At 42.9% G+C, this 26257-nt stretch overlaps 1 protein-coding gene and 1 pseudogene across 1 annotated transcript in view; both read left to right on the forward strand.

The window, feature by feature from the left end:
- The first annotated feature begins 11485 nt into the window (after positions 1–11485).
- The window catches only part of LOC124796023 (protein tincar), a 43949-nt gene continuing 29177 nt past the window's right edge, over positions 11486–26257 (forward strand). The window contains exons 1-2 of the mRNA XM_047260107.1: positions 11486–11843; positions 23834–24291. Of these exons, the coding sequence (XP_047116063.1) occupies positions 11486–11843; positions 23834–24291 (816 nt within the window). The remainder of the gene's footprint in view (positions 11844–23833; positions 24292–26257) is intronic.
- On the forward strand, positions 14403–14519 carry LOC124796508 (annotated as a pseudogene).

Consider the following 26257-nt stretch of genomic DNA (forward strand, 5'->3'; position numbering starts at 1 on the left):
CGCTGTCGGCGGGCCCTTCGCGCCAGCACGCGGTGCAGGCGACGTCGTCGACGTCTGCGTCGGCGCCGCTGCTGAAGCGCCGGCGGGACGAGGAAGCGGGCAGGGGCGGCTGCCGGCCGCGCGCCAACGGGCTCTGCAGCATCTGGTACGGCCTCTGGGCCGGCGCCATACAGGCCTTCCTCGCCGTTCAGGTGCGTCCATGGCGTGCGCGCGCGCGCGCTCGTGTGTGTGTGTGTGTGCGTGTGTGTGTGTGTGTGTGTGTGTGTGTGTGTGTGTGTGTGTGTGTGTGTGTGTTCGGGGGCCTGCTCCTCCTTTACCAGAGCAACATGAGTCGAAAGCCCAGTCACGGGTGAGGCCTACGAGAAAGATAGGCTGCGGCGCGTACGTCACGAAGCTAGTCCTGCGCTCGCTCAAATCAGCAGCAAACCACGTTTCTACACCTGTTAACTCGTAACTAGGCGTGTCCGTACAAACGAAAACTGAATCTTCTACTGGAATCCGCTACTATGGAATTTTACTGTTATTAGTCCTATAGACCCTAATGATGGGAAGTCCATGGGTCTACTTATAATTTGAAACTTCCTGGCAGATTAAAACTGTGTGCCCGACCGAGACTCAAACTCGGGACCTTTGCCTTTCGCGGGCAAGTGCTCTACCAACTGAGCTACCGAAGCGCGACTCACGCCCGGTCTCACAGCTTTACTTCTGCCAGTATCTCGTCTCCTATCTTCCAAACTTTACAGAAGCTCTCCTGCGAACCTTGCAGAACTAGCACTCCTGAAAGAAAGTATATTGCGGAGACATGGCTTAGCCACAGCCTGGGGGATGTTTCCAGAATGAGATTTTCACTCTGCAGCGGAGTGTGCGCTGATATGAAACTTCCTGGCAGATTAAAACTGTGTGCCCGACCGAGACTCGAACTCGGGACCTTTGCCTTTCGCGGGCAAGTGCTCTACCAACTGAGCTACTTCTGTAAAGTTTGGAAGGTAGGAGACGAGATACTGGCAGAAGTAAAGCTGTGAGACCGGGCTTGAGTCGTGCTTCGGTAACTCAGATGGTAGAGCACTTGCCCGCGAAAGCAAAGGTCCCGAGTTCGAGTCTCGGTCGGGCACATAGTTTTAATCTGCCAGGAAGTTTCATATCAGCGCACACTCCGCTGCAGAGTGAAAATCTCATTCTGGAAACATCCCCCAGGCTGTGGCTAAGCCATGTCTCCACAATATCCTTTCTTTCAGGAGTGCTAGTTCTGCAAGGTTCGCAGGAGAGCTTCTGCAAAGTTTGGAAGGTAGGAGACGAGATACTCGCAGAAGTAAAGCTGTGAGACCGGGCGTGAGTCGTGCTTCGGTAGCTCAGTTGGTAGAGCACTTGCCCGCGAAAGGCAAAGGTCCCGAGTTCGAGTCTCGGTCGGGCACACAGTTTTAATCTGCCAGGAAGTTTCATATCAGCGCACACTCCGCTGCAGAGTGAAAATCTCATTCTGGAAACATCCCCCAGGCTGTGGCTAAGCCATGTCTCCGCAATATCCTTTCTTTCAGGAGTGCTAGTTCTGCAAGGTTCGCAGGAGAGCTTTTGCAAAGTTTGGAAGGTAGGAGACGAGATACTGGCAGAAGTAAAGCTGTGAGACCGGGCGTGAGTCGTGCTTGGGTAGCTCAGTTGGTAAAGCACTTGCCCGCGAAAGGCAAAGGTCCCGAGTTCGAGTCTCGGTCGGGCACACAGTTTTAATCTGCCAGGAAGTTTCATATCAGCGCACGCTCCGCTGCAGAGTGAAAATCTCATTCTGTACTTATAATTTGTTACGGCTGTACTGGCGTACAATAAAATAAAATCATCCTAAAATGATTATCAGTTGCGTAAGGTACCACTTCCAGCCTGTAATGAGTACTCTTAACCCTTTCGTGAGCCGTGGGAAAGATGCTTCCCACTACAATGAACTCGCTCTTAGTCCCGTGGGATTCACAGTTCCCACCTCTGTACGGTGCTACCACCTAGTGAACAGTATAGGGTGCTACTTCCAATCGGAAGTTCCCGCCATTTTTGCTGTACCTTCGCGCAGAGGCATTGTATAGCTGAGTGTTGCTCTGTAGAGGAGCCTTTCAGTGCTGCTTACGTGACATTTTGTGATTTTTTCCTCAACGCTATAGTATAAGGTAAATACTTTAGATTTACCCAAATTTATGAAGGAAAACGTAAAATTGGAACGAGGAGAATTCCAGTTTGAAACAAAAGGAGCCATTTCTACAGTAAAATGGATGGATAACCGTCCAGTTACTTTCCCGTCCTCAATTCATGACACATGAGAAACAGCCACAGTGAAAAGGAAAAACAAGGATGGTACTAGTACAGAGATTTCTTGTCCTGAAGTTGTGGCAGAATACAACAAAATAATGGGTGGTGTCGATAAGTTTGATCAATTACGAGAAAGGTATGCTATTGGCAGACGTTCTGTAAAATGGTGACACAGAATATTTTATTTCCTGGTGGACGTTGCTACAGTGAACAGTTTTCTCCTGTGGAAAATAAGTAAAAGAGAAAGTGGACAGCATGATAAGCTCACATACAGGATCCATCTAGCCAGACAGTTGATCGCTGGCTTCTCATACCAAAAAAGGCGTGGACAAAAACCTGTCTTTCTGGCAAAAGGGGTAAAGTACCTGAAGATTTTCGTCATGTGGCTGTAGGGGAGCATCAACCCATTTTAGGAGAAACCCACTGGACGTGCCGTCATTGTGGTACCAAAGCTGCGGAAAACAGCACTCGCTGTGCTTGTACTTATTGTCAAATACCACTTTGCATAGACCCATGTTTCAGAAAATTTCGTGGCAAGTAATTGTGAACAATCATTGTAATAAAAGAAGTAAATTTATCAAATAAATATGACATATATTGAAAAAGTTGTTTTAGTCATTTAACTCCAAGGAAGGGCAGATGGAAGAATACTTCCCACATTGTTGTGTGACCTCACTTTCACAGTTGGAGTAAATTTGATATTCTGTATGATAAATATACCTATCTGTTAACTACTATCTGCTCTCCATTCATTAAAAAAACTGCTCAATAATTTTGCCCACGAAAGGGTTAAACAGAAGAGACTAAATGCTATAAACACGCGGTTATACCATTTATATCGAGTATTGATCTTAAATTAAATTTTGCTGTAGTACTGTTAATAAGAAAGACTTCATAGTAGCAGAATCCAGTGGAAGATGCAATTCTCGTTAATATTTACACGCCCAACTGCGAGTTAACGGGTTTAGAAACGCATTTTGTCTGCTGAGCTGAGCGAACGAGTTCAGCACTACCTTCGTGACGTACGCGCCGCGGCCTGTCTTTCTCGTGGGCCTCGGTCACGGGGGCATTACGTAACAGAATGTCGGATCACTTTATGTTCTGTCATCAGTCTTTACACTATTTTGATGAGGCCTGCCAAGACTTGCTCTCCTGTGTCATCTCAGAGCAGCGCTTACACTCAGCGTCTTCAATTATTTGTAGGGTACGTACAGATCTCTGTCTTCCCCCACAATTTTTGTCGCTACGTCTCCCTCTGGTGCACGGGTGGGCAGCCAGCGGCCCTAAGACCGGATGTGGCTCGCCATTAGTTTCATTCTGTTCCGCCGAAGAAATTCATGGGAGACGGTGAAGCGCTGGCATTTCACGTTTCACTCATTTTGTTGTCCTGCATTCTTGTGTTTAATTTTGAGAGCTTCTATGTGTGATAATATTCATGTTCTCTTGCAAAGGTGTATTTTGATACATAATTTATGCGATGGCAAGTCGAAAATCTTAGGGCTGAGTTAAAATTTTTATCGATAAACACTGACGTCACGGGTGCTATACCTTCGAACTTACATGAAGGGAACGCTGATACCGCGGTACGGCAGCCAACGGTAAAAATGAGAACACTGTTTTATGGCATCCATACTTTTTAATTTAACCAAAAAGTCTCCTAACTATTAGCAATTACCTGGGCTATGCTACAGATAATTGTTAAGTTAGCCAACGTTGGTTTCCGTGGATGGCTCTCTAAGCTTTTTTGTTTTAAATTTAAAAAAATGCTGTAAAACTGTGTTTCATTTCCGCTCGATAGGTACCCTGTTAGCAAGTCACTCCTATTGGCTCTTGGTCGAGTTCACAGCGTCCAACATGTTAGATTTTTTGGATGTCGCCGTAGTTCACAGTTTTCGTCTTTCTTCTCGGTGGCATCAATTTAACTATTTTCTGGATGAACATAATATGCATGTACTCTTAGATGCCAGTATTTTGATAGATAACTTGTTGGCTGGGCTTGGCTTGTCGGAAAAGGGCGCCATTCACATTATTTTGTTACCTCTCAAATATTAACTTCACGGGTGCTATAGTTTTGACTTTATCTAGGACTGCTGCCGTCGTATCACGTGACGAGGCAGTACACGAGCTTAAGTGGGCATGTGAAACAGGCCCGCGGATAGCCAGAGGTTGGCCATGCCTACTCTAGTACAATAGCAGCTATTTTGTCATGTCTTACAACATGTGCAACTGAAATGTATCTTCCGTCTCGCTGCGCCGCACGAAGTCCAAATTGAGCACACACATACACACACGTAGCGATGAGCAGCGCACGAGATAAATTACACGACTCAATGTTCCGCTGATTTGATCGGATACGTTTACTAATGGACCCAGATTAATTCCATACACTACTACACACATACTATCAGTCTAATAAGGGTCCCCAGCCTCGCTTTGACTTACGATACAGCATTAATATCGACTTTACTCTGATACCACTGATCAACAGCCTATCAAAAGACTCTCGGATTCGACCACTGGATTGGAAAACGAGCAATGCAAACAGCGAAAACGGCGTTTCAAATGATCTCTAGCTCCCTCTCCCCCCCCCCCCCCCCCCTCCTTCGCAACCTATAATCTCCTCTACAAACAAAACAGGATAAAAGTCGAAATTCAAAAAGGAGAAGGATGCACACAAAAACACCACACTTAAATATACTACTGGAACAAAGGAATTTGGGACTTCCTTTAGACTTATCCAAGCCCGCCTCATTCGCGAACAATACCTCCAGGCGGCTAACGACTCCACGCTCTGCTACACGTGTACGCCTGCTAAACTGCAAGAGTCGCGTTGCAAACAGCCAAATATTAAGCTGGTTACCATGCCCACGCTATTGAACACACTTTCGAAACTTTCCACCCGGGAAGGACAACTTGATAACTTCAGATCACTACATGCGCTGGAAATACAATCTATAATACCAACTCCGCCCCAGAGGGTTCAAAAATTGCCTCTTGCACGTTACGAGGGCTGCCGGAGGACTTGTCGATTTCGCGAGCTACAAACCATTCCGCGGAATTATTTTACAGTCAGGCCTTTTGGCCAATGAGCCTCAGCAACAAATGCAAACATCTCCACTGGCCAAACCCAGCTCCCACTAATAGCAGCCAGCAAAGACGTGTTTCTTATCAGGGCTTTCCAAGTTTTTCCTATGTCCGCCTTGGTAGCTGCGCTATCAACCCGGCAAATTGCTAAGCAGAGGTACTCAAGTTCGTTTCCTGGCCGCGTCGAAGATTTTCTCTGTTCGGGGACGGTGTGTTGTGTTGCCCTTACGTTCGATCGTCGTACCTGATATTCCACTATTGAGATGGTTGAATGGACACGCCCGGAAAGCCAATAAATTGAATAAAAGTGAATCGGCACTCTCCGAAAGCCAATAAATGGGAAATAAAGTTTTTCCAAACATGTTCTGGTAAAACCGACCATCCTGAGGAAATCGCTCGCCTTGGAAATAGCGTGGTCAGCAAGACCGGTGCCCATGTAGACGGATTAAAGGAAGACCGACACATTCTCTCGCGGCAGGTCCAAAGTTTCCTTCCAATGGATATCAGAAACTATAGTTCAATTCTTTTATCTTGGCGGTTCGCGCATGCTCGCCCAGACGCGCGAGATTGCTGCGTTGCCAGTTGTACGCGCCAAGAGATGTAGCGCCACAGTATAGTTCGCAAACTTACGTTTAGAGGGGAGCGCGCAGTTTATCAAGTAAAGCCACCACGGCCGCATTAACCCTTTCGCTGCTAGAGAGACGTGCTCCCCTCATTCCGCAATGTGCGCGATTTTGTCATCATTGCACTGGTCGCCTGTGCAGACACATGGTGTTCCGACTGCTTTGACACACTTTATCATTCGATTTCACAAAAACTATTTGGCCCAAAAATTTGATTTTTACACATCTTCTTGACTGATACCTTCCCCCCATAAATGACTTAATTTTGTTTCGATGTTCAATGCAGTTATTGTGCAGCATTAGATGTAGTAAACCATTGCAAGAAATTTTGAAGAGTTTGCAGAGGTAAAAGTCCATAGCATATACTTTCCGTATGGTCGATTTTAGTTGCTACTAGAAATTTCAAAAAATTACATTCAAAGGAATAAAATTCATGAATTAAGACACTCCAATATTGTTTTTAAAACAAAGAAAATATTAAGCAGCGATCAAGGTTTGAAATCAGAACCTTTCACTTAGCAGCCATGCACTTTAACCATTACGCTAACACAGCTCGTCATTCACTATTTTTCCTGGAGGACTTTAAAATATCACGCAAAATACCGACAAACACTGTTGGTATGATTATGAATCACGCACGTTTCGTTGAAGTACAATAGGAAATAAACAATTACCGCTCTTCTTTATTGCGGAAAAGCGGTTAGTGAGATTGATACAAACACCTTTCCTTGCTATCGCCTGAATTAGGAGGCTTATATCTCGTTTGGTTTAATTAATTAATAGAATATGAAGCAATTGGTATAAAGAACGCTTTTTCCAAACTTTCTATAAAAGAAAGTCTGCTATCAAGACATTGCTTTTGTTCAATTACTTTATTTATGACTGAATGTTTCTAAAACTGAAGACACTCGTCCGTGCTCTGCACTGCAGTCGAGCTCTGGCAACGTCGTTCTCTGTTCATTGGCTGACTGTGTTTTGTGACGTCAGATGCGCAGAACGAACCTGAACTCGGCCGCCGTCATAAATGACACGCACTTTAGCTCCAGCCTACCCAATAGCAACAAGACGAGTACACAGATTCGCCCAGGACGTGATCTGTTATCCTGTCCCTTCTTCTACTATCGTTTCTCCCACATTCCTTTTTTCGCTTATCCTGTGGATAACCTCCGCGTTCCTTATGTTACCAGTCCGCCTTATTGTCAACACCACATCTGAAATGCAACGATTCCTTTTTTTTTCCACGAATCACTTCCATATAATACTACGCAGCAGACAAACATCCTCAGTAATTTCTTCCTCAAATGAAGGCCTGTGTTCGGTACAATTCTACTTTTTACGGCGAACAATCCATTTTTGCCTGTGCTAGTCTCTTTCTTATACCGTACTGCTTCATTCATCACGCGTTATTTTGCCTCCGAAATACCAGAATGCCTTCACTTCTTCCACAACGGGGCCCACACTTTCTATTTCAATTCTAACGTTAATGTAATTTCTGGTACTTTTTGTTACTTTTATCGTCATTTTGACTTTCCATCGTACTGGGTAGTGCGAATGCTGCTGACAGCTGTAAATAAACTAGCCTATGGCTCCAAGAACCGTTTTTAATTTCTTTATTACGTAATCGATTTCGGGACTACCAGCTCCATCTTCAGGTGCACCTCGTAATATATACAGTACAGTCAAATGGAAACCGAACACCCGCCACAGCGAGACCATGGAATGGTTCCATTCAAAAGTAATCACCATACGCGTTAAGACATTTATCCCACTAGGAGACGGGACGATCAATTCTTGTATAGTAGAGTGCGATCGGCCACTGACGGATCCAAAACCGAACTCACTCTTGCACTTCCTCGTCCTACTGAAACCGACGTTCACCCATGTCTTTCTTAAGGTCGCCTCAGATGTGAAAATCACACGGTGATAGATCCAGGCTGTATGGAGGATGTTGTAGAACTTCCCAGCCGCATCGCTGGAGTAGCCTTGGTCTGACTGGCAGTGTGGAAGCGGGTGTTATTGCATGCGACAGTTTTCCGACAGGCCGACGGCAGACGGCAAAGCCAACAGCGGAAACATACCACATCTCACCTGCCAAGCAAAGGCCATGATGATCTTCTTCGATTGCAGAGTTCCTTGAGTGTGGAACCACATTCACGTGTATCGCTATAAATACACTTTGCAGAAACTGAGACGTGTCATACAGTCCAAGACGCCCAGGAGAACTGTCCGACGGAATCATCCTATTGCACGTCTACTCCCGACCCCACGCTGCCAATCGGATGAAGACTACGCTACAGCGACTTGGTTGGGAAACACTCCAATATGTTCCATATAGCTCGGATGTCCCACCGTGTGATTTTCTCATCATTGACTATCTGTAGAGAGACATGCGTACACGTCGGTTTCCGTCAGACGAGAAAGTGTGAGAGTGGGTGCAGTTGTGGATACGTCAGGGGCCGACCGCGTTGTACGAAACAGTGGAATGAATGTCTTAATGCGTATGGTGATTGCTTTTGAATGGAACCATTCCAAGCTCTCGTTGTGGCGGGCGTTCGGATTTCATTTGACTGCCCCTCATACATCCACTCAATGTCAGGTACAGTATTTTCGGGATCACAGATGGCTGTCATCGTCGATCAGCAATATGTGCAGGACCCTCATCCACAACACCACACAGAAAGACACCTCAGCGGTCGACAATAGACTAGTCTCGATTATCAGAGTTCCAGAACATTGGTTTTACCGAGTTCAGATCAAAGAGGAGGAAGTTTCGCAGTATTTTTCCGCTATGATCCGGCGCCGAGAGATCACATCCTCTTCTAGGACAGTGATTTCCAACTTTCATCTTACCACTACCCCTGAATGCAATCAGTTTTTATAGAATGATAAAGTAAATCTCAGTGTATCGCAAGTGCTACCTACATCTCCTTTTCATTAGCATGAAAGGAAGCTGACTATTCGCAATCGGGGTAGACACGTCACAAAACTTGCTTCTCTTGCAATGATCCTCTCCCTACCGACATGTCACCCACACCCTGCTTCCCCATTTAAAATCAATCTAGTTAAGATGCGTTCACTACGTTTACTGTTTGTGAATCACTTCATTGTTGGACTCGCTACTTCTGAACTGGCAGAGACTCGAAGACTTCAGGCTACCAATGCTCTGTGTCTGACCACTGCCATTAACTATAATATTACCGCAGAAGCCCTACGGCAGTGTAGTAGCCATTACATAGTTACTGTTGCGTTATGTTATCAACCAGTTCGGTTATCTGTTGTGAAGAGAATTATGAAGGAATTTCTGATCCATTGCGAGGTCTGCCTACAACTTGTAGACGGCATTTTCGCGAGATATTTCAGCGTATATGTTTCAGTTTTACTGTCATAGATTCACCAACACAGTACATGTGTGTAGCGAGTCGACTATATGGGTACGAGGGTCACTCCAAAAGAAAAGCACACTATTTTTTTAAAATCCATCTTTTATTCTACATGTTTGAAAGTTTTACAGTGTATAGATAAATCCTTTAGGAACAATATTTTCAATTCTCCACGTAATTTCCATCCCTCTCAACTGCCTTACGCCATCTTGGAACCAGCGCCTCTATACCCGCACGGTAAAATTCTGGACCAACCTGTTGGAGCCACTGTTTGGCAGCGTGCACAAGGGAGTCATCATCTTCAAACCTTGTTCCACGAAGAGAATCTTTCAGTTTCCCAAAGAGATGATAGTCACATGGAGCCAGGTCAGGACTGTAAAGCGGGTGTTTCAGAGTTGTCCATCCGAGTTTTACTCGCCTGCATGTTCGGTAGTGGACGATAACTTGTATAACTACCTTCTGTTCGGCTTGAAACCAACTGGCGCTATGGAACATCAAACGGTGCACACGCATCAGTCCCCCTACCAACAGATGGCGCCACCATACTTGTAAGGCAAAGGTAGACGCACTGACCAGGTTTCATTTGAATGAACCTCATAATTTAGTTCGGTGACGGAAACAAAATGGAAAGCTCTTGCATATACCTCTCAGCAAATATACACTACTGGCCATTAAAGTTGCTACACCAAGAAGAAATTCAGATGGTAAACGGGTATTCATTGGACAAATATATTATACTACAACTGACATGTGATTACACTTTCACGCAATTTGGGTGCATATATCCTGAGAAATCAAAACCCAGAACAACCATCTCTGGCCGTAATAACGACCTTGATACGCCTGGGCATTGAGTTAAACAGAGCTCGGATGGCGTGCACAGATACAGCTGCCCATGCAGCTTCAGCACGATACCACGGTTTATCAAAAGTAGTGACTGGCGTATTGTGACGAGCCAGTTGCTCGGCCACCATTGACCAGACGTTTTCAATTGGTGAGAGATCTGGAGAATGTGCTAGCCAGGGCAGCAGTCGAACATTTTCTGTATCCAGAAACTCCCGTACAGGACCTGCAACATGCGATCGTGCAATATCCTGCTGAAATGTAGGATATCGCAGGGATCGAATGAAGGGTAGAACCACGGGTCGTAACACATCTGAAATGTGACGTCCACTGTTCAAAGTGCCGTCAATGCGAACAAGAGGTGACCGAGTCGTGTAACCAATGGCACCCCATACCATCACCCCGGGTGATACGCCAGTATGGCGATGACAAATACACGCTTCCAATGTGCGTTCACCGCGGTGTCGCCAAACACGGATGCGACCATCACGATGCTGTAAACAGAACCTGGATTCATGCGAAAAAATCACGTTTTGCCATTCCTGCACCCAGGTTCGTCGTTGCGTACACCATCGCAGGCGCTCCTGTCTGTGATGCAGCGTCAAGGGTAACCGCAGCTTTGGTCTCGAGCTGATAGTCCATGCTGCTACAAACGCCGTAGAACTGTTCGTGTAGATGGTTGTTGTCTTGCAAACGTCCCCATCCGTTGACTCAAGGATCGAGACGTGGCTGCACGATCCGTTACAACCATGCGGATAAGATGCCTGTCATCTCGACTGCTAGTCCTACGAGGCCGTTGGGATCCAGCACGGCGTTCCGTATTACCGTCCTGAACCCACCGATTCGATATTCTGCTAGCAGTGATTGGATCTCGACAACGCGAGCAGCAATGCCGCCATACGATAAACCGCAATCGCGATAGGCTACAATCCCACCTTTATCAAAGTCGGAAACGTGATGGTACGCATTCCTCGCCTTACACGAGGCATCACAACAACGTTTCACAAGGTAACGCCAGTCAACTGCTGTTTGTGTATGAGAAATCGGTTGGAAACTTTCCTCATGTCAGCACGTTGTAGGTGTCGCCACCGGCGCCAACCTTGTGTGAACGCTCTTAAAAGCTAATCATTTGCATATCACAGCATCTTCTTCCTGTCGGTTAAATTTGGCGTCTGTAGCACGTCATCTTCGTGGTGTAACAGTTTTAATGGCCAGTAGTGTAATAATTCCCGCCACGATGGGAACCACTGCACCCACGGCAGCGTAGCAATGTATGAGGAGATGTTGGGCTTGCAGGGGGCGCAACGCAGCGTGCGCGCGGCGTCGGCGCTGGGCTGGTCGGCGGACGTGCAGGCGCAGGTGGCGCTGTGCGCGCTGGCGGCGCTGCTGCTGCCGCTGCTGGTGGCGGCGGCGTGCTGCCGCGTCGGCAACCTGGCCAACGACGGCGCCAAGCTGGGCCGGCACCTGGGCGCGCGCCCCGACCCCGCGCTCGCCGCGTCCTCGCCGCGCCTCTGGGCGCACGGCGGGCCCACCGCGCCCTTCCTGCACCTCGCCTCCGCCTTCTGCCTGCTGCTACCGACGCTGCTGCTCGACGCCCGCCTCCTGCACGAGGGGCTCCTGCCCAGGGGTAAGCGAGGAATCGTTAGCGCCAGGATTTCACCCGGAACAAGTCCCGCCCACTCACCCCCGGTTTTTCCCGGTCTTTGTTCCGCGCCTGGGCTTGGTTTCAGTTGACCCACGTGGTTTACCGCGTTTGGCTGCACTTGGAGTGAATGTTAAATTAATATCTTGCTAGGTCCTAAATTTTGCCACATAATTAAAAGACACGTTACAAAAAACGTGCACAATTGGCCTCAGCTGTGCCAGGTACTTCAACAGCAAACATAAGAGAAAATAATTTAGCACTGAATTCTTTAAATACGAGAACTCAGTATTCAGATGAATAGCCTATGAAGAAACATACTTCTATGTGAGAAAAAGCACCCAAAGCTAAAACAGGAAAAACCTACCCTCAAAGAATAATTTGCTTGGAGAAAGAGGAACCACGGTTTTTAGAACTCAGACAGTATATGCCAAACAAGCACCAGTGTTCACTATAATTCCAGAGGGCATCAAAATTACTTTGCTCTTGCTAGATCGATCCAGGCTGTTTTTGCGTGTTATTCACTGAGTAGTTTTGCTGAAAAGTTTTAGGGGTGGAAGAAGAGCTGGCACAGCATGAAGGACGTTTTACAGCCGTGAAACACTGCAGCATTTATTACCGTCTTAACTGCTCTGTGTCAAACATACACATCATCATTATTATTTTTAAAAATGGTTTGAATGACATGAAATTAATTTATCTTTTGGTTAAAAATAGACAGAACAAAGAATAACGACAGATTATTGTCCTGAGACGTTTGCAACAGCATATAGGACACTAATTACACAGAACCGCCACAATTCTTTATAACCTCGTTTATAATGCGCAGGTATGGCATTGGAAGAATTTAAAAGTTAAAATTCACCCATTACCCCTGCAAATACTAACGAAATATGTCATATAAGCAAATATCTTACTGCTTTCATTAGGCAGTTCTACTTCATGGCATTCTTATATTCTTTAATTTTCGTGAGCTACTATGAGGGTCTACATAAACAAAACGACTTTCACTTATTTCTGTATAACGTTCATTTTAGACAACAGAGTTAGTCGACTGCATCCGTGGCTTTCCTACCGACATGAGAGATTCAAAACCATTGTTTTCGCATTATATGTTTGCTCTGCTGTTTCTCTCAAATAAACGTACTATAATAAGTGAATTAGTTAATGAAAATTTGTCCGTATTGCCTTTCAATAACATCACGTTATTTTTTGTTTTCTATTGCTGGCGATGCTTTCAATTCTCTATAAATATTTTTATTTCTTTAATAATACACATTCGTATTATATTACTATCCAGAAAGACTTAAATTTCTTATAATTACTAAATTTCATCACAGTGTAACATGTGTTGGACTGTGACGATAACAACTTTGATGTAACTTCCAGTTTGCTGAACTGGCTGCTGTTTAGGGGAGGGCCTTCTACTTTGGATAGGCGTGGAGGGGGATGAATGGGCGGGACTTGTTCCGGGTGAAATCCTAGCGCTAAGGGCACGTGGGTAAGCGCACTTCCTATGACCTGTCAGGTCACCCGCGTACTGGATGCAAAATCGTCGATCGGCTCGAAGAAGCGCGAAGAATGTCCGCGTGCTGCAACACCCGGCAACAGTGACAGCACAGACGGCAGCAGACCTCCCTACTGGGAATGAACAAAACATCCGCTACCCGCTTCGACACACAGGCCCCTAGGCCCAACATGAACGGGGACGCACAACTACCAAGCAATCCGATAGATGTCTCTACGGTTACACTACCATGATCCTTTGCGAGTCCAGGGTGCCCGTTTCTGCTCCTCAGTTCGGGAGGAGGCAATTCAAGATAACGGCTCACTGCTTGAATACTGCTCAGCAATGTGGGATCCGTACCAGATAGGGTTGATAGAAGAGATAGACAACATCCAACGCAGAGCAGCGCGCTTCGTTACAGGATCATTTAGTAATAGCGAAAGCGTTACGGAGATGATAGATAAAATCCAGTTGAGGACACTGCAGGAGAGACGCTCAGTAGCTCGGTACGGGCTTTTGTAGAAGTTTCGAGAACATACCTTCACCGAGGAGTCAAGCAGTATATTGCTCCCTCCTACGTATATCTCGCGAAGAGACCATGAGGATAAAATCAGAGAGATTAGAGCCCACACAAAAGCATACCGACAATCCTTCTTTCCACGAACAATACGAGACTGGAATAGAAGAGAGAACCGATGGAGGTACTCAGGGTACCATCCGCCACACACCGTCAGGTGGCTTGCGGAGTATGGATGTAGATGTAGATTTAATATTTATCACAAACAATTCACTCTTTTTTACAATTTGTTGCAATTAAAAATCGTTAATAACATCTCGGTTTTAAAGAGTCGTCAGATCGTTGTTAAGATAGAAGTTATAGTGCAGCTTCAAGCAAGTAAGGTACAGTGTACTGATGAAGGTCAGAAGTAGAAGGAAGTAAGTTCGTATGCGACAAGGTGCCACAATTTTTCTCCATCTTCGCACTTGTTAAAAATTCTTGGGCTTTCGTATTAATTTAATAAAATTGTGCTCTGCAAGGCAACGGCCTTGCCGCAGTGGATACACCGGTTCCCGTGAGATCACCGAAGATAAGCGCTGTCGGGCGTGGTCGGCACTTGGATGGGTGACCATCCAGCCGCCATGCGCTGTTGCCATTTTTCGGAGTGCACTCAGCCTCGTGATGCCAATTGAGGAGCTACTCGACCGAATAGTAGCAGCTTCGGTGAAGAATACCGTCTTACGACCGGGAGTGCGGTGTGCTGATCCCACGCCCCTCCTATCCGCATCCTCCACCGAGGATGACACGGCGGTCGGATGGTCCCGGTAGGCCACTCGTGGCCTGAAGACGGAGTGTTTTTTTTTCTTGTGTTCTGCAGTATTTCATCATATTTACATATAATAGTGCCCTCTATCAGATGCGACTTTGATAGATTTTGTGACATCAGTCTGATTAAAAAACGAAAGATTACATTGTTGCGAGTGTGACGCTGGAAGAACGAGACTAGTACCATACATAGGCCTTAATTTAAAAATGAAATTTCTGAGAATGAAATGTATTCACAATTGCGAATATGGACAACCATCAGAAGTATAATGCAATGGCGACAATGAAAATTTGTGCCGGACTGGAGCTCGAATCCAGATTTCCCACTTATCGCAAGCAGTCGCTTTACCGTTAGGTATTTCTGTTCTTCCTTGTAACAAGTATTTGCTGTTTATTTCGGAATACGTCGCGCTTGCCGACTGTGTGTATGTCTGTAATCTGCATCTAAGTTCTTTTTAACATCGATATATCAATAGCTGATTTTTAATTGTAACAAATCGTAAAAAGAGAGTCACGTGTTTGTGATAAATCTTCAGTGCGCCATTGCCCTCAATTGGCTTCTCCCGAGCTAAACAGCAGCAATGGGACTCGCGAACGATCATGGTAGTGTGACCATAGAGACTTCTATCTGATTCCAGAATGAGATTTTCACTCTGCAGCGGAGTGTGCGCTGATATGAAACTTCCTGGCAGATTAAAACTGTGTGCCGGACCGAGACTCGAACTCGGGACCTTTGCCTTTCGCGGGCAAGTGCTCTACCAACTGAGCTACCCAAGCATGACTCTCGCCCCTCCTCACAGCTGTACTTCCGCCAATACCTCGTCTCCTACCTTCCAAACTTAACAGAAGCTCTCCTGCGAACCTTGCAGAACTAGCACTCCTGAAACAGTTTTAATCTGCCAGGAAGTTTCATATCAGCGCACACTCCGCTTCAGAGTGAAAATCTCATTCTGGAAACATCCCCCAGGCTGTGGCTAAGCCATGCCTCCGTAATATCCTTTCTTTCAGGAGTGCTAGTTCTGCAAGGTTCGCAGGAGAGCTTCTGTAAAGTTTGGGAGGTAGGAGACGAGGTACTGGCGGAAGTAAAGCTGTGAGGACAGGGCGTGAGTCGCGCTTGGGTACCTCAGTTCGTAGAGCACTTGCCCGCGAAAGGCAAAGGTCCCGAGTTCGAGTCTCGGTCTGGAATACAGTTTTAATCTGCCAGGAAGTTTCATATCAGCGCACACTCCGCTGTAGAGTGAAAATTTCATTATAGACTCAATACCTTGTTCTGTAGTAGAGAAGTGGGCTTAAACGAATGTCTGCAAAATAGCCACTTTGCCCAGTAGGCAGGGCAAAGTAGCCACAGGCGGATAAAAGGTAAAAAAAACTCAAAGAACAAGTTTAGGACACAGTGAATAGAAAGGAATTGCGAAATGAAGAACGTAGCCTACACATTTACAGAATGAAATTTATTTAAATTTGAGAAAAAATATTCAAACTTATTAACAATTTACCAAACTATACAAAACGTTAATAGTTTTACTTTCCAAGTTGCAGTGAAACATTTGTCATGAGATCAAAGTCAAATTAGGGTCATAAGTCACTTATCTCTACAATATTCACACACAAACATGTCGTCATCTTCACCACGTCCGGCACATTCTTCATGAGCCCACAGCTTGCAATCAGTGTGTCTTTAGATTAAGCCTCATTACAATTGAAACATTCAGTGTCCTTATCTTCCTTGCTGTATTCTTCTTCATTGTATTCTCCAAAAAGCTGCTTTTTGCACTTTACTCCTAGCTTTCCTATTTGCACTTTTACTTTGTTGCTAGGCCTTTTTATTTCAACATCTGGTTTAGACGTGTTAGTCATTTCTCTTTCTACGGGGTTTGTTCTTCTTTTCTTGGTCTGCTTTTTCTTCTTCGCCTTATCTTCTAACAGCTCGGATTTGTAAGGGCTAGAGGTAATCATCGTTGCCTGACCTCTTCTTTGCCCCTACTTTCTTTGTTGTTGCTGCTCGCCTAATTTGAATTTTGGTAAAGGTAGGCCTGTAATATTTTTTGGGTGTACTGCAAAAGATGTTGACTGTGTTACCTTCTCATCTGCGTCAGCCATGAAAGTGCCCTCATTATTGTTATTGCCACTCACTTCTCCTTTCTGCACCAGCTTCATTTTCAGTAGTAGGACTATCAACTGCTTCTTCACTATTTGTTGCTACAACATCAAATTCATCTTCTTCAATTTGCATAGACGTATTAACTACATCTTTAACACCTTCAGTTCCATTGTTTGTCTCATTTACTGTGTCCCTTCTATTATCATTTAAGTTTTCTCCACAGATCATGCCTATGTCCGATATGCACACCTCTGCAGCAACGAAATCTGCATCTGAAAATATAGACGAGTCAAAGGGACAATCCCGCATTTACGAAATCCATCAATCGCTGTAGATGGTACTGCTGCCAGCAGGAATGCCTCTCCAAGAAGATTACTGATTTGGAATTGTGTTAGGCCGGTATTACACTATCAAATTTCTTTGTCAAAGATTTGATCAAAGATGTGATCAAATATTCCGTCAAATATATTTGACAAAGATCTTTGACGTATCGCTAGAAGGGGTATTACACTGTCATCAAATTTTTCGTCAAAGTTCAAGATGGCCGACAACAACTTGTTATTAACCGCAGCAGTTGCACGTACCGCAATTGCATTGTGTGCACATGCGGAAAAGAAGTGGGGGAAAAAAAGGAACCATACATACGAGGTTGACAGTCTTAAATTCCTGTGATTACAATTTGATAATAAATTCAGTTGGGAGGAGCACACAACAGAACTACAGAAACGCCTTAACAAATCTGTATTTGCAATTTGAGTGTTAGCAGACATAGGCAACATAAAAATGAAAAAGCTTGCACACTTCGCCTACTTTCATTCCATAATGTCATATGGTATAATATTTTGGGGTAAATCTTCAAGTCAAACAAAAGTTTTCAGAGACTAAAAGAGTGTAATACGTATTATTTGTGAAGTAAATTCACGGACGTCCTGCAGAAACCTCTTCAAAGAACTGGGTATACTAACTACTGCCTCTTAATATATTTACTCCTTAATAAAATTTTTCCTAAACAATATATCTCTTTTTCCAACAAACAACTCAGTTCATACATACAATACCAGGAACAAAAATGATCTGCACAAGGACTTAAAAGCACTTACTTTAGTTCAAAAAGGGGTCCACTACTCGGAACACTCATCTTCAATAATTTGCCAGCAAACATAAAAAATTTAGTTACAAATAAAGACCAGTTTAACAGGAGGCTGAAAGACTTACTAGTGGCCAACTCCTTCTACTCCACTGACGAAATTTTTAGTACAAACAAATGATGTATTTATTCATACTATTAGTATTGTTATTTCAGCTTAAAAAAATTGACATGTTCCACATCCACGAGGATCTCCTCAGCACGGATCTATGGAATGAAAAACTAATCTAATCTGGGTGAGGTCGTGGGTTTTACGACGACACGATAAAAGCATTCAACAAAACTTGTTACGTGAGTTTACAGTAGAAGACGTCAAGTCGTACATCAATTACTTAAGAATGGATGAGCATACATTTCTGTATGTGATCAGTGAAGTGTATCCTCATATCACAAAGCACAATATTCACTTAAGAACTGCTACATCTTCAAAAGACAGGCTCACTATAACACTCCGATTCCTTGCTAATGGAGAGGGTTATGTTATGTTATGTTAGGTCCCCAATTCTCTTAATCTATTTTTGTATTCAGGGTGCCTCACGTTGTAAAGCGCCTCATCAGCTTCATACATCTCTATTAATTTTGTAGTTGTCGGCACACACCAATTGTATTTGCCGGCAATACTTATAAAAACACTACAGACGACAGAACGCTGCAGCGATGCTAGCGCTCCATGTGGTAACATGTCACATTGCAGTGAACAGAAGACAAGCGATTTCTTTGATCAAATCTACAGCGAGGCCCTAGATTTGATCAAATATTAAACGACATTTGACAAAGTTCCTATTACACCATCAAATATCTTTGACAAAGATTTTTGACAAAGATATTTGACACAGAAATTTGATAGTGCAATACTGGCCTTATTACCCTTCCTGGGTTGTTTCGAAGAAACTTTTCACAAGCTCTGGCATAGAATGTTTTGAAAGTGCCATAAATGATACATCTAGAGGTTGTAGTTTGTGGCTACAATGTGGTGACAAACACACTACGGTTGTGTGATTTTCTCTGACATGTGGTGTGTCCATCCAGAATAAGTAATACTGGATCGTCAGCCGTAGGTTTTGTGTAATCCAAGAAATGATCAAACCACTTCATGAAAATATTCACCCATTGTGATGGCAGGTAAATGCGGTTCCTGGAGGAGCACCATCTTGAAGTTCAACTTTCATTCTTTGTCTGGGAAATATCACAAAGGGCGGAATGAATGCCCCCCTTGCAGACATGCGTATGACTACTGTTGAAAGCAAACCTTTTTCTGCTGACCTAATAGCACCAACTTGGCGTCTGTCATTACAAGAGAAAACTTCGAAATTTCTAGACTGAACTGTCGTTAGACCAGTTTCGTCAACATTGTAGATTCTATGAGCAGGGTAAAAGTGTTTTTCTTGCACTTCCTGGAGAACGTTGAAAAATCTTTGCACATTAGCTTTATTAAAGCCCTGAGCCCTGGCCATTGATGTGGATTCTGGTTTCCTAAGGCTTATGTTTCGATGTCTTTTCCGAAACTGTGCCACCCAGTCCTTGCCTGCCATCTTTTTTTCTTTATTAAATGGGTGTGGTAGATTATTCCGCTCACCAAGTTGAAACCTCAAGTGTCGTAAATCAGTAACTAATATGCCATAATATCTTCGTCCCATGTCAAAAATATGGCTAAGTTCTTCTTCTTGCTTTTCGTTGAAAACACATCTAAAGTTTCCAAGAATCGTCTTATTTTCAATAGCATCACGATTTTTCTTCTGGAATCTTCGTTTAAGTGTGTTTCTTGGAGCATTGAACTGTTTGGCTGCTGTTGTAAAGGACATCTTTTCTTTTCTTACAGCTTCCAGTGCCTGTTGCATAGCCTGGGAATCCCACGACTGTTGCAGTGATTTTGTCAAATAATTTGACGGCATCTTAGCACATTCGTGCAATAATAGAATCTACGTTTCAAAAATCGGTTAATATATTAATGTTTTAGTATACCTACGTATTTTCAGACAGACTATTTTCTTAATATCAATCAGTTGTTTTAAAATAGATAGCTTAAGCAAGTTATTTAGAGTATGTTCGGGCGAAGTGGCCACTTGGCCACTTTGCCCTACCAGACGACTGGCCACTTCGCCCGATTGGACGAAATTACGCTGATTGTTGTCTGGAAACGACAATACGTAACTACCAAATACATAAATATCTAGTTTCCAAGGTTAAAATATACGTTTTACCAATACTATAGCAATTAAATGTCGCAGTAGATAGATTGTAAATATACGCAATTGAATTGATCATTTCATCAGATGTATAGAAAACACAAAATATGTCACTGCAGACGAGTGCGGCCTTCTATCTCCACGAGACTCGCTCGCAATACCAAAGAAGTCTCTTTGAATAGTTTTAAGTGTTCTTCATTAGGCTGCGTCACTCTCGAAGGGAATAAAAGCAGGTGGCTACTTTACACGCCCTGGCCACTATAGCCGCCCATACCCTACCTCAGTGGTGTTAGTTTGTTAATGCTCTGTATTGTGTCATTACACTGCGGCTCTGCAGGTTAAGTGCTACTTCTACAAACTTAGACGTCCCGTCCTCAAACCCAATGATATACTAATTCCACACTTTTACTAGGCCCCCTGTGATTGGCGGAAGTTAGCTAACTTTGTGCCGCTCTGGAATGTTCACTGTCCTTGCCAACATTAACTACATAACAGTATTGTCCACTGTAACAATAAACAGCCGTTGTGAATTAATTTTGATCCGTATGTGATGTTTTACATAGAGATTGTTAGTACTAATTACGGAAATGAGATAGTCCTTGTAGCGACTCATCGTCAACTTTCGTGTCACCTCAGCAATTCATTAACCTATTACACATTCAGTTGTTTTATGTGCTGTAAGGTATCTGCTGTGGAAGACAGAGGTGCGGGTTGTCTTAGCAGCCAATGCACTACAAACTGATCGCTAGCTTCCACCCCCAGCATCCTCCGCCCAGGGGCCAAGTAAAAAGCATGCAACCAGTATTTGAATTTTATTTCTTTATGCGAAAAGTGCCAAGTTGTACCTTGAACCATCTTCAGTTCGTTAAGTTATTGCCTAGAGCTTTGTCTTAGCCGCCAAATTCATGAAAGCATTGGTAAGAATTTCATTGATGCCAAATTTTTGTGACAAGCAAGTCTATAAATATGATTGCTGCTTGTTTCATATGCAAAAAACTGAACTGTGCTCTCGAGATTCCTGCCTAACCACACCGTCGGAAATCACAATGAATTGAAAAAAAAAAACCCAAACACACAAATTTTTGTGAGAAGAAAGAATATAAATGTTTGTTTCCCTCACAACAGTTTCATTGAAGGAACTCAGAACGGAGAGAGAGCACACTTTTATATGTAATTAATGCCTAATATTGCAGAACATAATTCTGACATATAAATAAGGGTCCCAGAATGTGTTACAAATGTGAAGATAAAAAGAAAACATATATTAGCATGTATTAGGACATGAACATACCTCCTACAACTCTGTAACTGCACGTATCTGACTACATGACCACAGCAATTGCATACAATTTTGAGCATTATTGCTATTCATCTTAAAATCTCTGAAGGATTTTTACAGCCAGTATGTCATTACTTGACATTTAATTATAACAAATTGTACCTAGAGTCAAGTGTTTGCCATAAATCTTACAAGATCTGCCTTGAAACGGCATACTGTTATAAAGTGCAAGTTATAATACAAAAACAACGAAATGCAGTGAATCCAATATGATGGCTAAAAAATAGCGAATTAGGGACATCACATGACTAATTCCCAATTGCAACCAAATGTTAGCCATAGATTTTTCGCTGACTGCCTGTCATACACAATCCTACTTTCCAATTTTAGTCACTTGTTTCATTTGTTTTGGGCTGTGCGAAGAATAACTGCTTAAATTACTGTGTGTGTGCAGTAATTAATCTAATCTCTTTGCAGTCTCTACCGGAGTGACACACAGAGGGGTGATGAAGGTGTCTATATTCTTCATCTAATAGTTGTTCTTGAAACTTCATAATTAGACTTTTGCTGAATAACTGGCATCTCCAGTTGAGCATCTGCCAGTTCATGTTTCTCTGCATTTTGGCGACACTCTTCCACAAGCCAAACAAATCTGTGAATATTCATGTTGCTCTTCTTTGTGTACATTCAATATCTTCCGATAGTAATATTTAGTACCAGTTGATACATCTGAGCAATATCCTATGATGGATGGCATGAGTGTTTCGTAAGCAATCCTCTTGACGATGCCCTCTTCTGAAGTTTTTTAGAGTATGTTGATTAATCAATATAGAGTTGTTTCCTTTTAGATATGCGTATTTTATTTTTCAAAGGCTGCTGTGTCTAAGCACAAACTCTTTATTTCAAATTAAATAAGTGTTACTGGAAATATTTTTAGTCATTTTGCTGCCTAATTTGTAACCACAAATTGGGCACAATTTAATTCGGGCCTTCAAATGCATGAGAAACATTACAGTTCAATATGTGTGTGCTTGAAAACTTACAAAACTCTTTCAATACTTCTCACACTAGCCTTAGAAATCTGTTTCTGAATATTAACACTACAATGGATTACAGGCCTGTCTTCCCTTCTTCTGACCTTACTGAGTTTAATATGGACAAAGAACCCCCCCCCCCCCCCCCCATCTCCCTCAGGGGAAAAAAATGTAGTGTAGGTAGGTGTTTATCTTTCAACAAAATTATTTATCCAGGTTTGTGATAGGGTCAGAACTGAAACTGTTTTATGGCTGGTTACAAGTCACTATTCATATTAAAACCCTCCATCCCCCCAGGTCCAGCCACCCCCCAACGAACTACCACAGGGTCACTTGGAAGAAAAAATATTTCAATATTACAGTGTTTGAACAGAGGACCCTTATATTCACAGGAGTAGCACTTAAAGGGTAGAGCCACTGACCAGTGATATAAATCAGTGGATTAACATAATAACACCATTGGGGGAGCATATTGATACTTTTTTTATTGAATTTGTAAACAATGAGTTGGCAGCTTCCCGTTCTCAAAGAGAGAAAAGTCAGCAGTTGCTACCAAATTGCAGTGAATGTACCAGTTGAAAATATGATGAGCTAAAATTGTCACTACAGTTTAGAAACATGACTTGTGACAACAAACACATGTATCAATGTCTTCAGTAGCCCAGCGTCCCACTTCTGCTGGAACTAGACTCCTGTAACCTTGTCTTCACTACAGGTGGTTATCTCTCATCCTAGAGTCTGGGTGTCCTGCCATTTCGTCTTGCCTTTCCCCCGCATATCTCTCTCTACTCCAGGAAGGAACTAATTGATCTGAAAGTTTGGATCATGTCATCACTACTACTTTTATGTCTGATTATTGCCTCCTAAAGTTAAGCCCTGGCCAGCAATTTTGTATCATAATTTATTAATACACTACATCCAACCACCTTTGTGCCAGAGTATATGTAGAATATTTAGAGGCATTTCCTATAGTAGGGAAGAAATTTTTGCCCATTTGTAAACATATTACAAAAAAATTGCAAACATTAGAAGCAGAGCAAAATATTTCAGTATTAGAAATACCTGTTAAGGAGTTTGCAACAAGAGTCAGAACTTACCTCTGATTGGCTGTGCAGAACTGAGATCTTCAATTGACGTTACAGTCATGTGAGTATCTTTTAAAAGTAACAATTCTCTCATCATGAGTTCATGGTAAAGAGGAAGAACTGCTTCTCTTAGAATTTTTGGCATGAAGATTAAATGTAAACATAACAGTTCTTTTATGTTCTCCATAGGTTATTTTATTCTACATGTTCCACATCAACAAAGTTCTTTTCATGATGTAGCTATAGAATAAACAAAGTGCCTCATCTGATCTAATCTTTCATTGTTTTAACAAGAACCATCACATCTTTCAGAGGCGATATGGCACACCGACCTCGACTTTGTCGTTGGCAACCGTGACAGGTTGGTTGTTCTGAGTTTTCTGAGCACAACTCCAGCAACAACGCCGCTGTCTGTAGTGGAAGGTGGTCCGACAGTGGGATCCGCCTCAGATGGCAACAGCAGTGCACCAGCAACTGGTGGTGCGCTTCCCACTCCACAACCACTAACTGCCACCAACATGACCACGAGTGTACCACCTGCTGCGAGGCTCGCTATCTCTGGAGACCAGCTGCGTGAACCCGCACTGACCATCGGGCCAGTGTCCGCAGAGTTCGCCAATTATGCTGCCGCTTTACTCGTCTACGCCGTCCGATACCCAGCTGTCTTCTGGCACACCAATAAGGCATTTGGAGCACTCTTCTCACTGCAATTACTTGCTAATGGAGTGCAGAGCCTGCTCGCCTATGCTGGTGTCTGCGTTCTCTACAAGGTGAGAATATCCTACTGTTTCATACTCACTAATTAGTGGAAGTGGCTGCACTCTTGTGCAGAGTGCCAAATTGCCATAATTTATTTTCTGAGTGCAAAACCTCAGTAAAGAAAACTGCAAAACATACAGTCAAATATTTGATTCAGCAGATCATTATTGCTTATTATTATCAATGTTTCTGTTGTTAAGCTTATATGAAGAGGAACTTCCACATTTTTTATAAGCATTAGCACATCCATGTGTGCAATCATGGGTATTAACAATTTTAGTTGTGGTAAGTGTTGGGAAAATGTAAGTGTTGGGTATTATGTCTCTATATAGTTTTGCGATATATCCGTTCCTGATGGACAGGACCTTATAATTTTCATTGCAGAGCTGTAGTGTTGTGATGTCGCACATGATGCTCAATAGGAAATTTTGGTTTCATATAGCACTAAGATGTTTGATGGAAAGTTCTGGTAACAAGAGGACTCTGGAAAACAAGTACCAAACAGAACCGTCACTATTACACTGTAAACATTTGTCCCATACATCTTCTATGTTGTGGCAATATTAGGAATAGGATAGATTGCTACTCACAATAAAGATGACCTATTGAGTTGCAGACAAACACAACAAAAAGACTGTTACCCATGTAACTATTGGCCCAAGTGTCCCTCAGCAAAGAAAACACATGCACTTTCACACACGCAAGCACGCCTCACACATATTCAGCCATCAGTACCGGCACCTCTGATTGGATGATCTGAAAGCTGATACATCAGTCAGAAAATCTAATTAGTTGACTACGAGGTTCTCCAATTTCATGTTTAATTCTGTCTTGCAAAGTTCACAGTATTCTGATGAAGCAAACACCAATCATTATAAAATGGCATTGCATGTTGAATACATATATGCTAGTAGTTAATAGCTACTTGAGTAACTTCATTAGGAAGACAGATGCTCCTGACTACGAATGCTTCAGATTATGACATACATATGAATAACATTCGACACTCATCTCATGGTCAATGATGTTAAACTGTCTTAACAGATGAATCTTGATCAAAAACTAATCAAGTGAATTCTAACCTCTTGGGGTATTCAAGTGACTAGATAAGGAGAGATGGTGATGATCATTTCCTGATCATTGTACAGTATCCAAGTGCCCTCAACTAAATCTCAGATCTTGTCTGCACTGTTCTACAGAGACACCACAGTCACAACATATTGTGGCCCACAATTGGATGACAAATTTAAGTTCAGCAACTCTATGCATTCAAAAGGCAGAGGAGATTCAATGTCAAATCTCACTCTCTTCTTTCCTTACACTTCCTTATCCATTTATGTAAATATTAAAACAAACTATACTTTACAACCATTCCATACAATCATCCACTCTGCAAGGCCATAAAGCTGATAACCATACACATATAAATGATATGTAATGGTAGAGCACCTGTACTGTAGGGAGAAATACAGTGTTGCTCATAGCACATGGACTCATCTGTGCTTCAAAAGACAAATACCTTTTATTTGTACAGGGTTTCCAATAGAATAATATAATGTTTTTGGAGGCATAATAAGATTAGCTTATTTTTTTAAATAGTATATACATAGTTTAATGAGTGAAATTAAAATTCAATTTCTTAGTTTTACTTACAATATTGAAATTATAAAATATGTTATAGTTTACTTAAAGATTGCCATCCAATTTTATCAAGTTTTTTTTTCCTCATGCACTCATACAACTTCATTTGGGAGCTTCCCATTGTTCATTCTGTCATCACTGGTGGAGTTGCTGCAATTTCCTGCTGAATGACATTCTTCAGTTCTGTAACTGAATGTCATTGCACATTGAACACTATATCTTTCAAATAATCTCAAAGGTTGAAATCATGGTTATGTCAGGTGTACATTCTGACAATAGAATATTACGATGTCATGGAATCAAACATCCTGAAAATATTTTCTGGAGACTTGCATG

The sequence above is a fragment of the Schistocerca piceifrons genome, chromosome 4 (genome assembly GCF_021461385.2).
Source record: "Schistocerca piceifrons isolate TAMUIC-IGC-003096 chromosome 4, iqSchPice1.1, whole genome shotgun sequence".
NCBI classification, from domain to species: Eukaryota; Metazoa; Arthropoda; class Insecta; order Orthoptera; family Acrididae; genus Schistocerca; species Schistocerca piceifrons.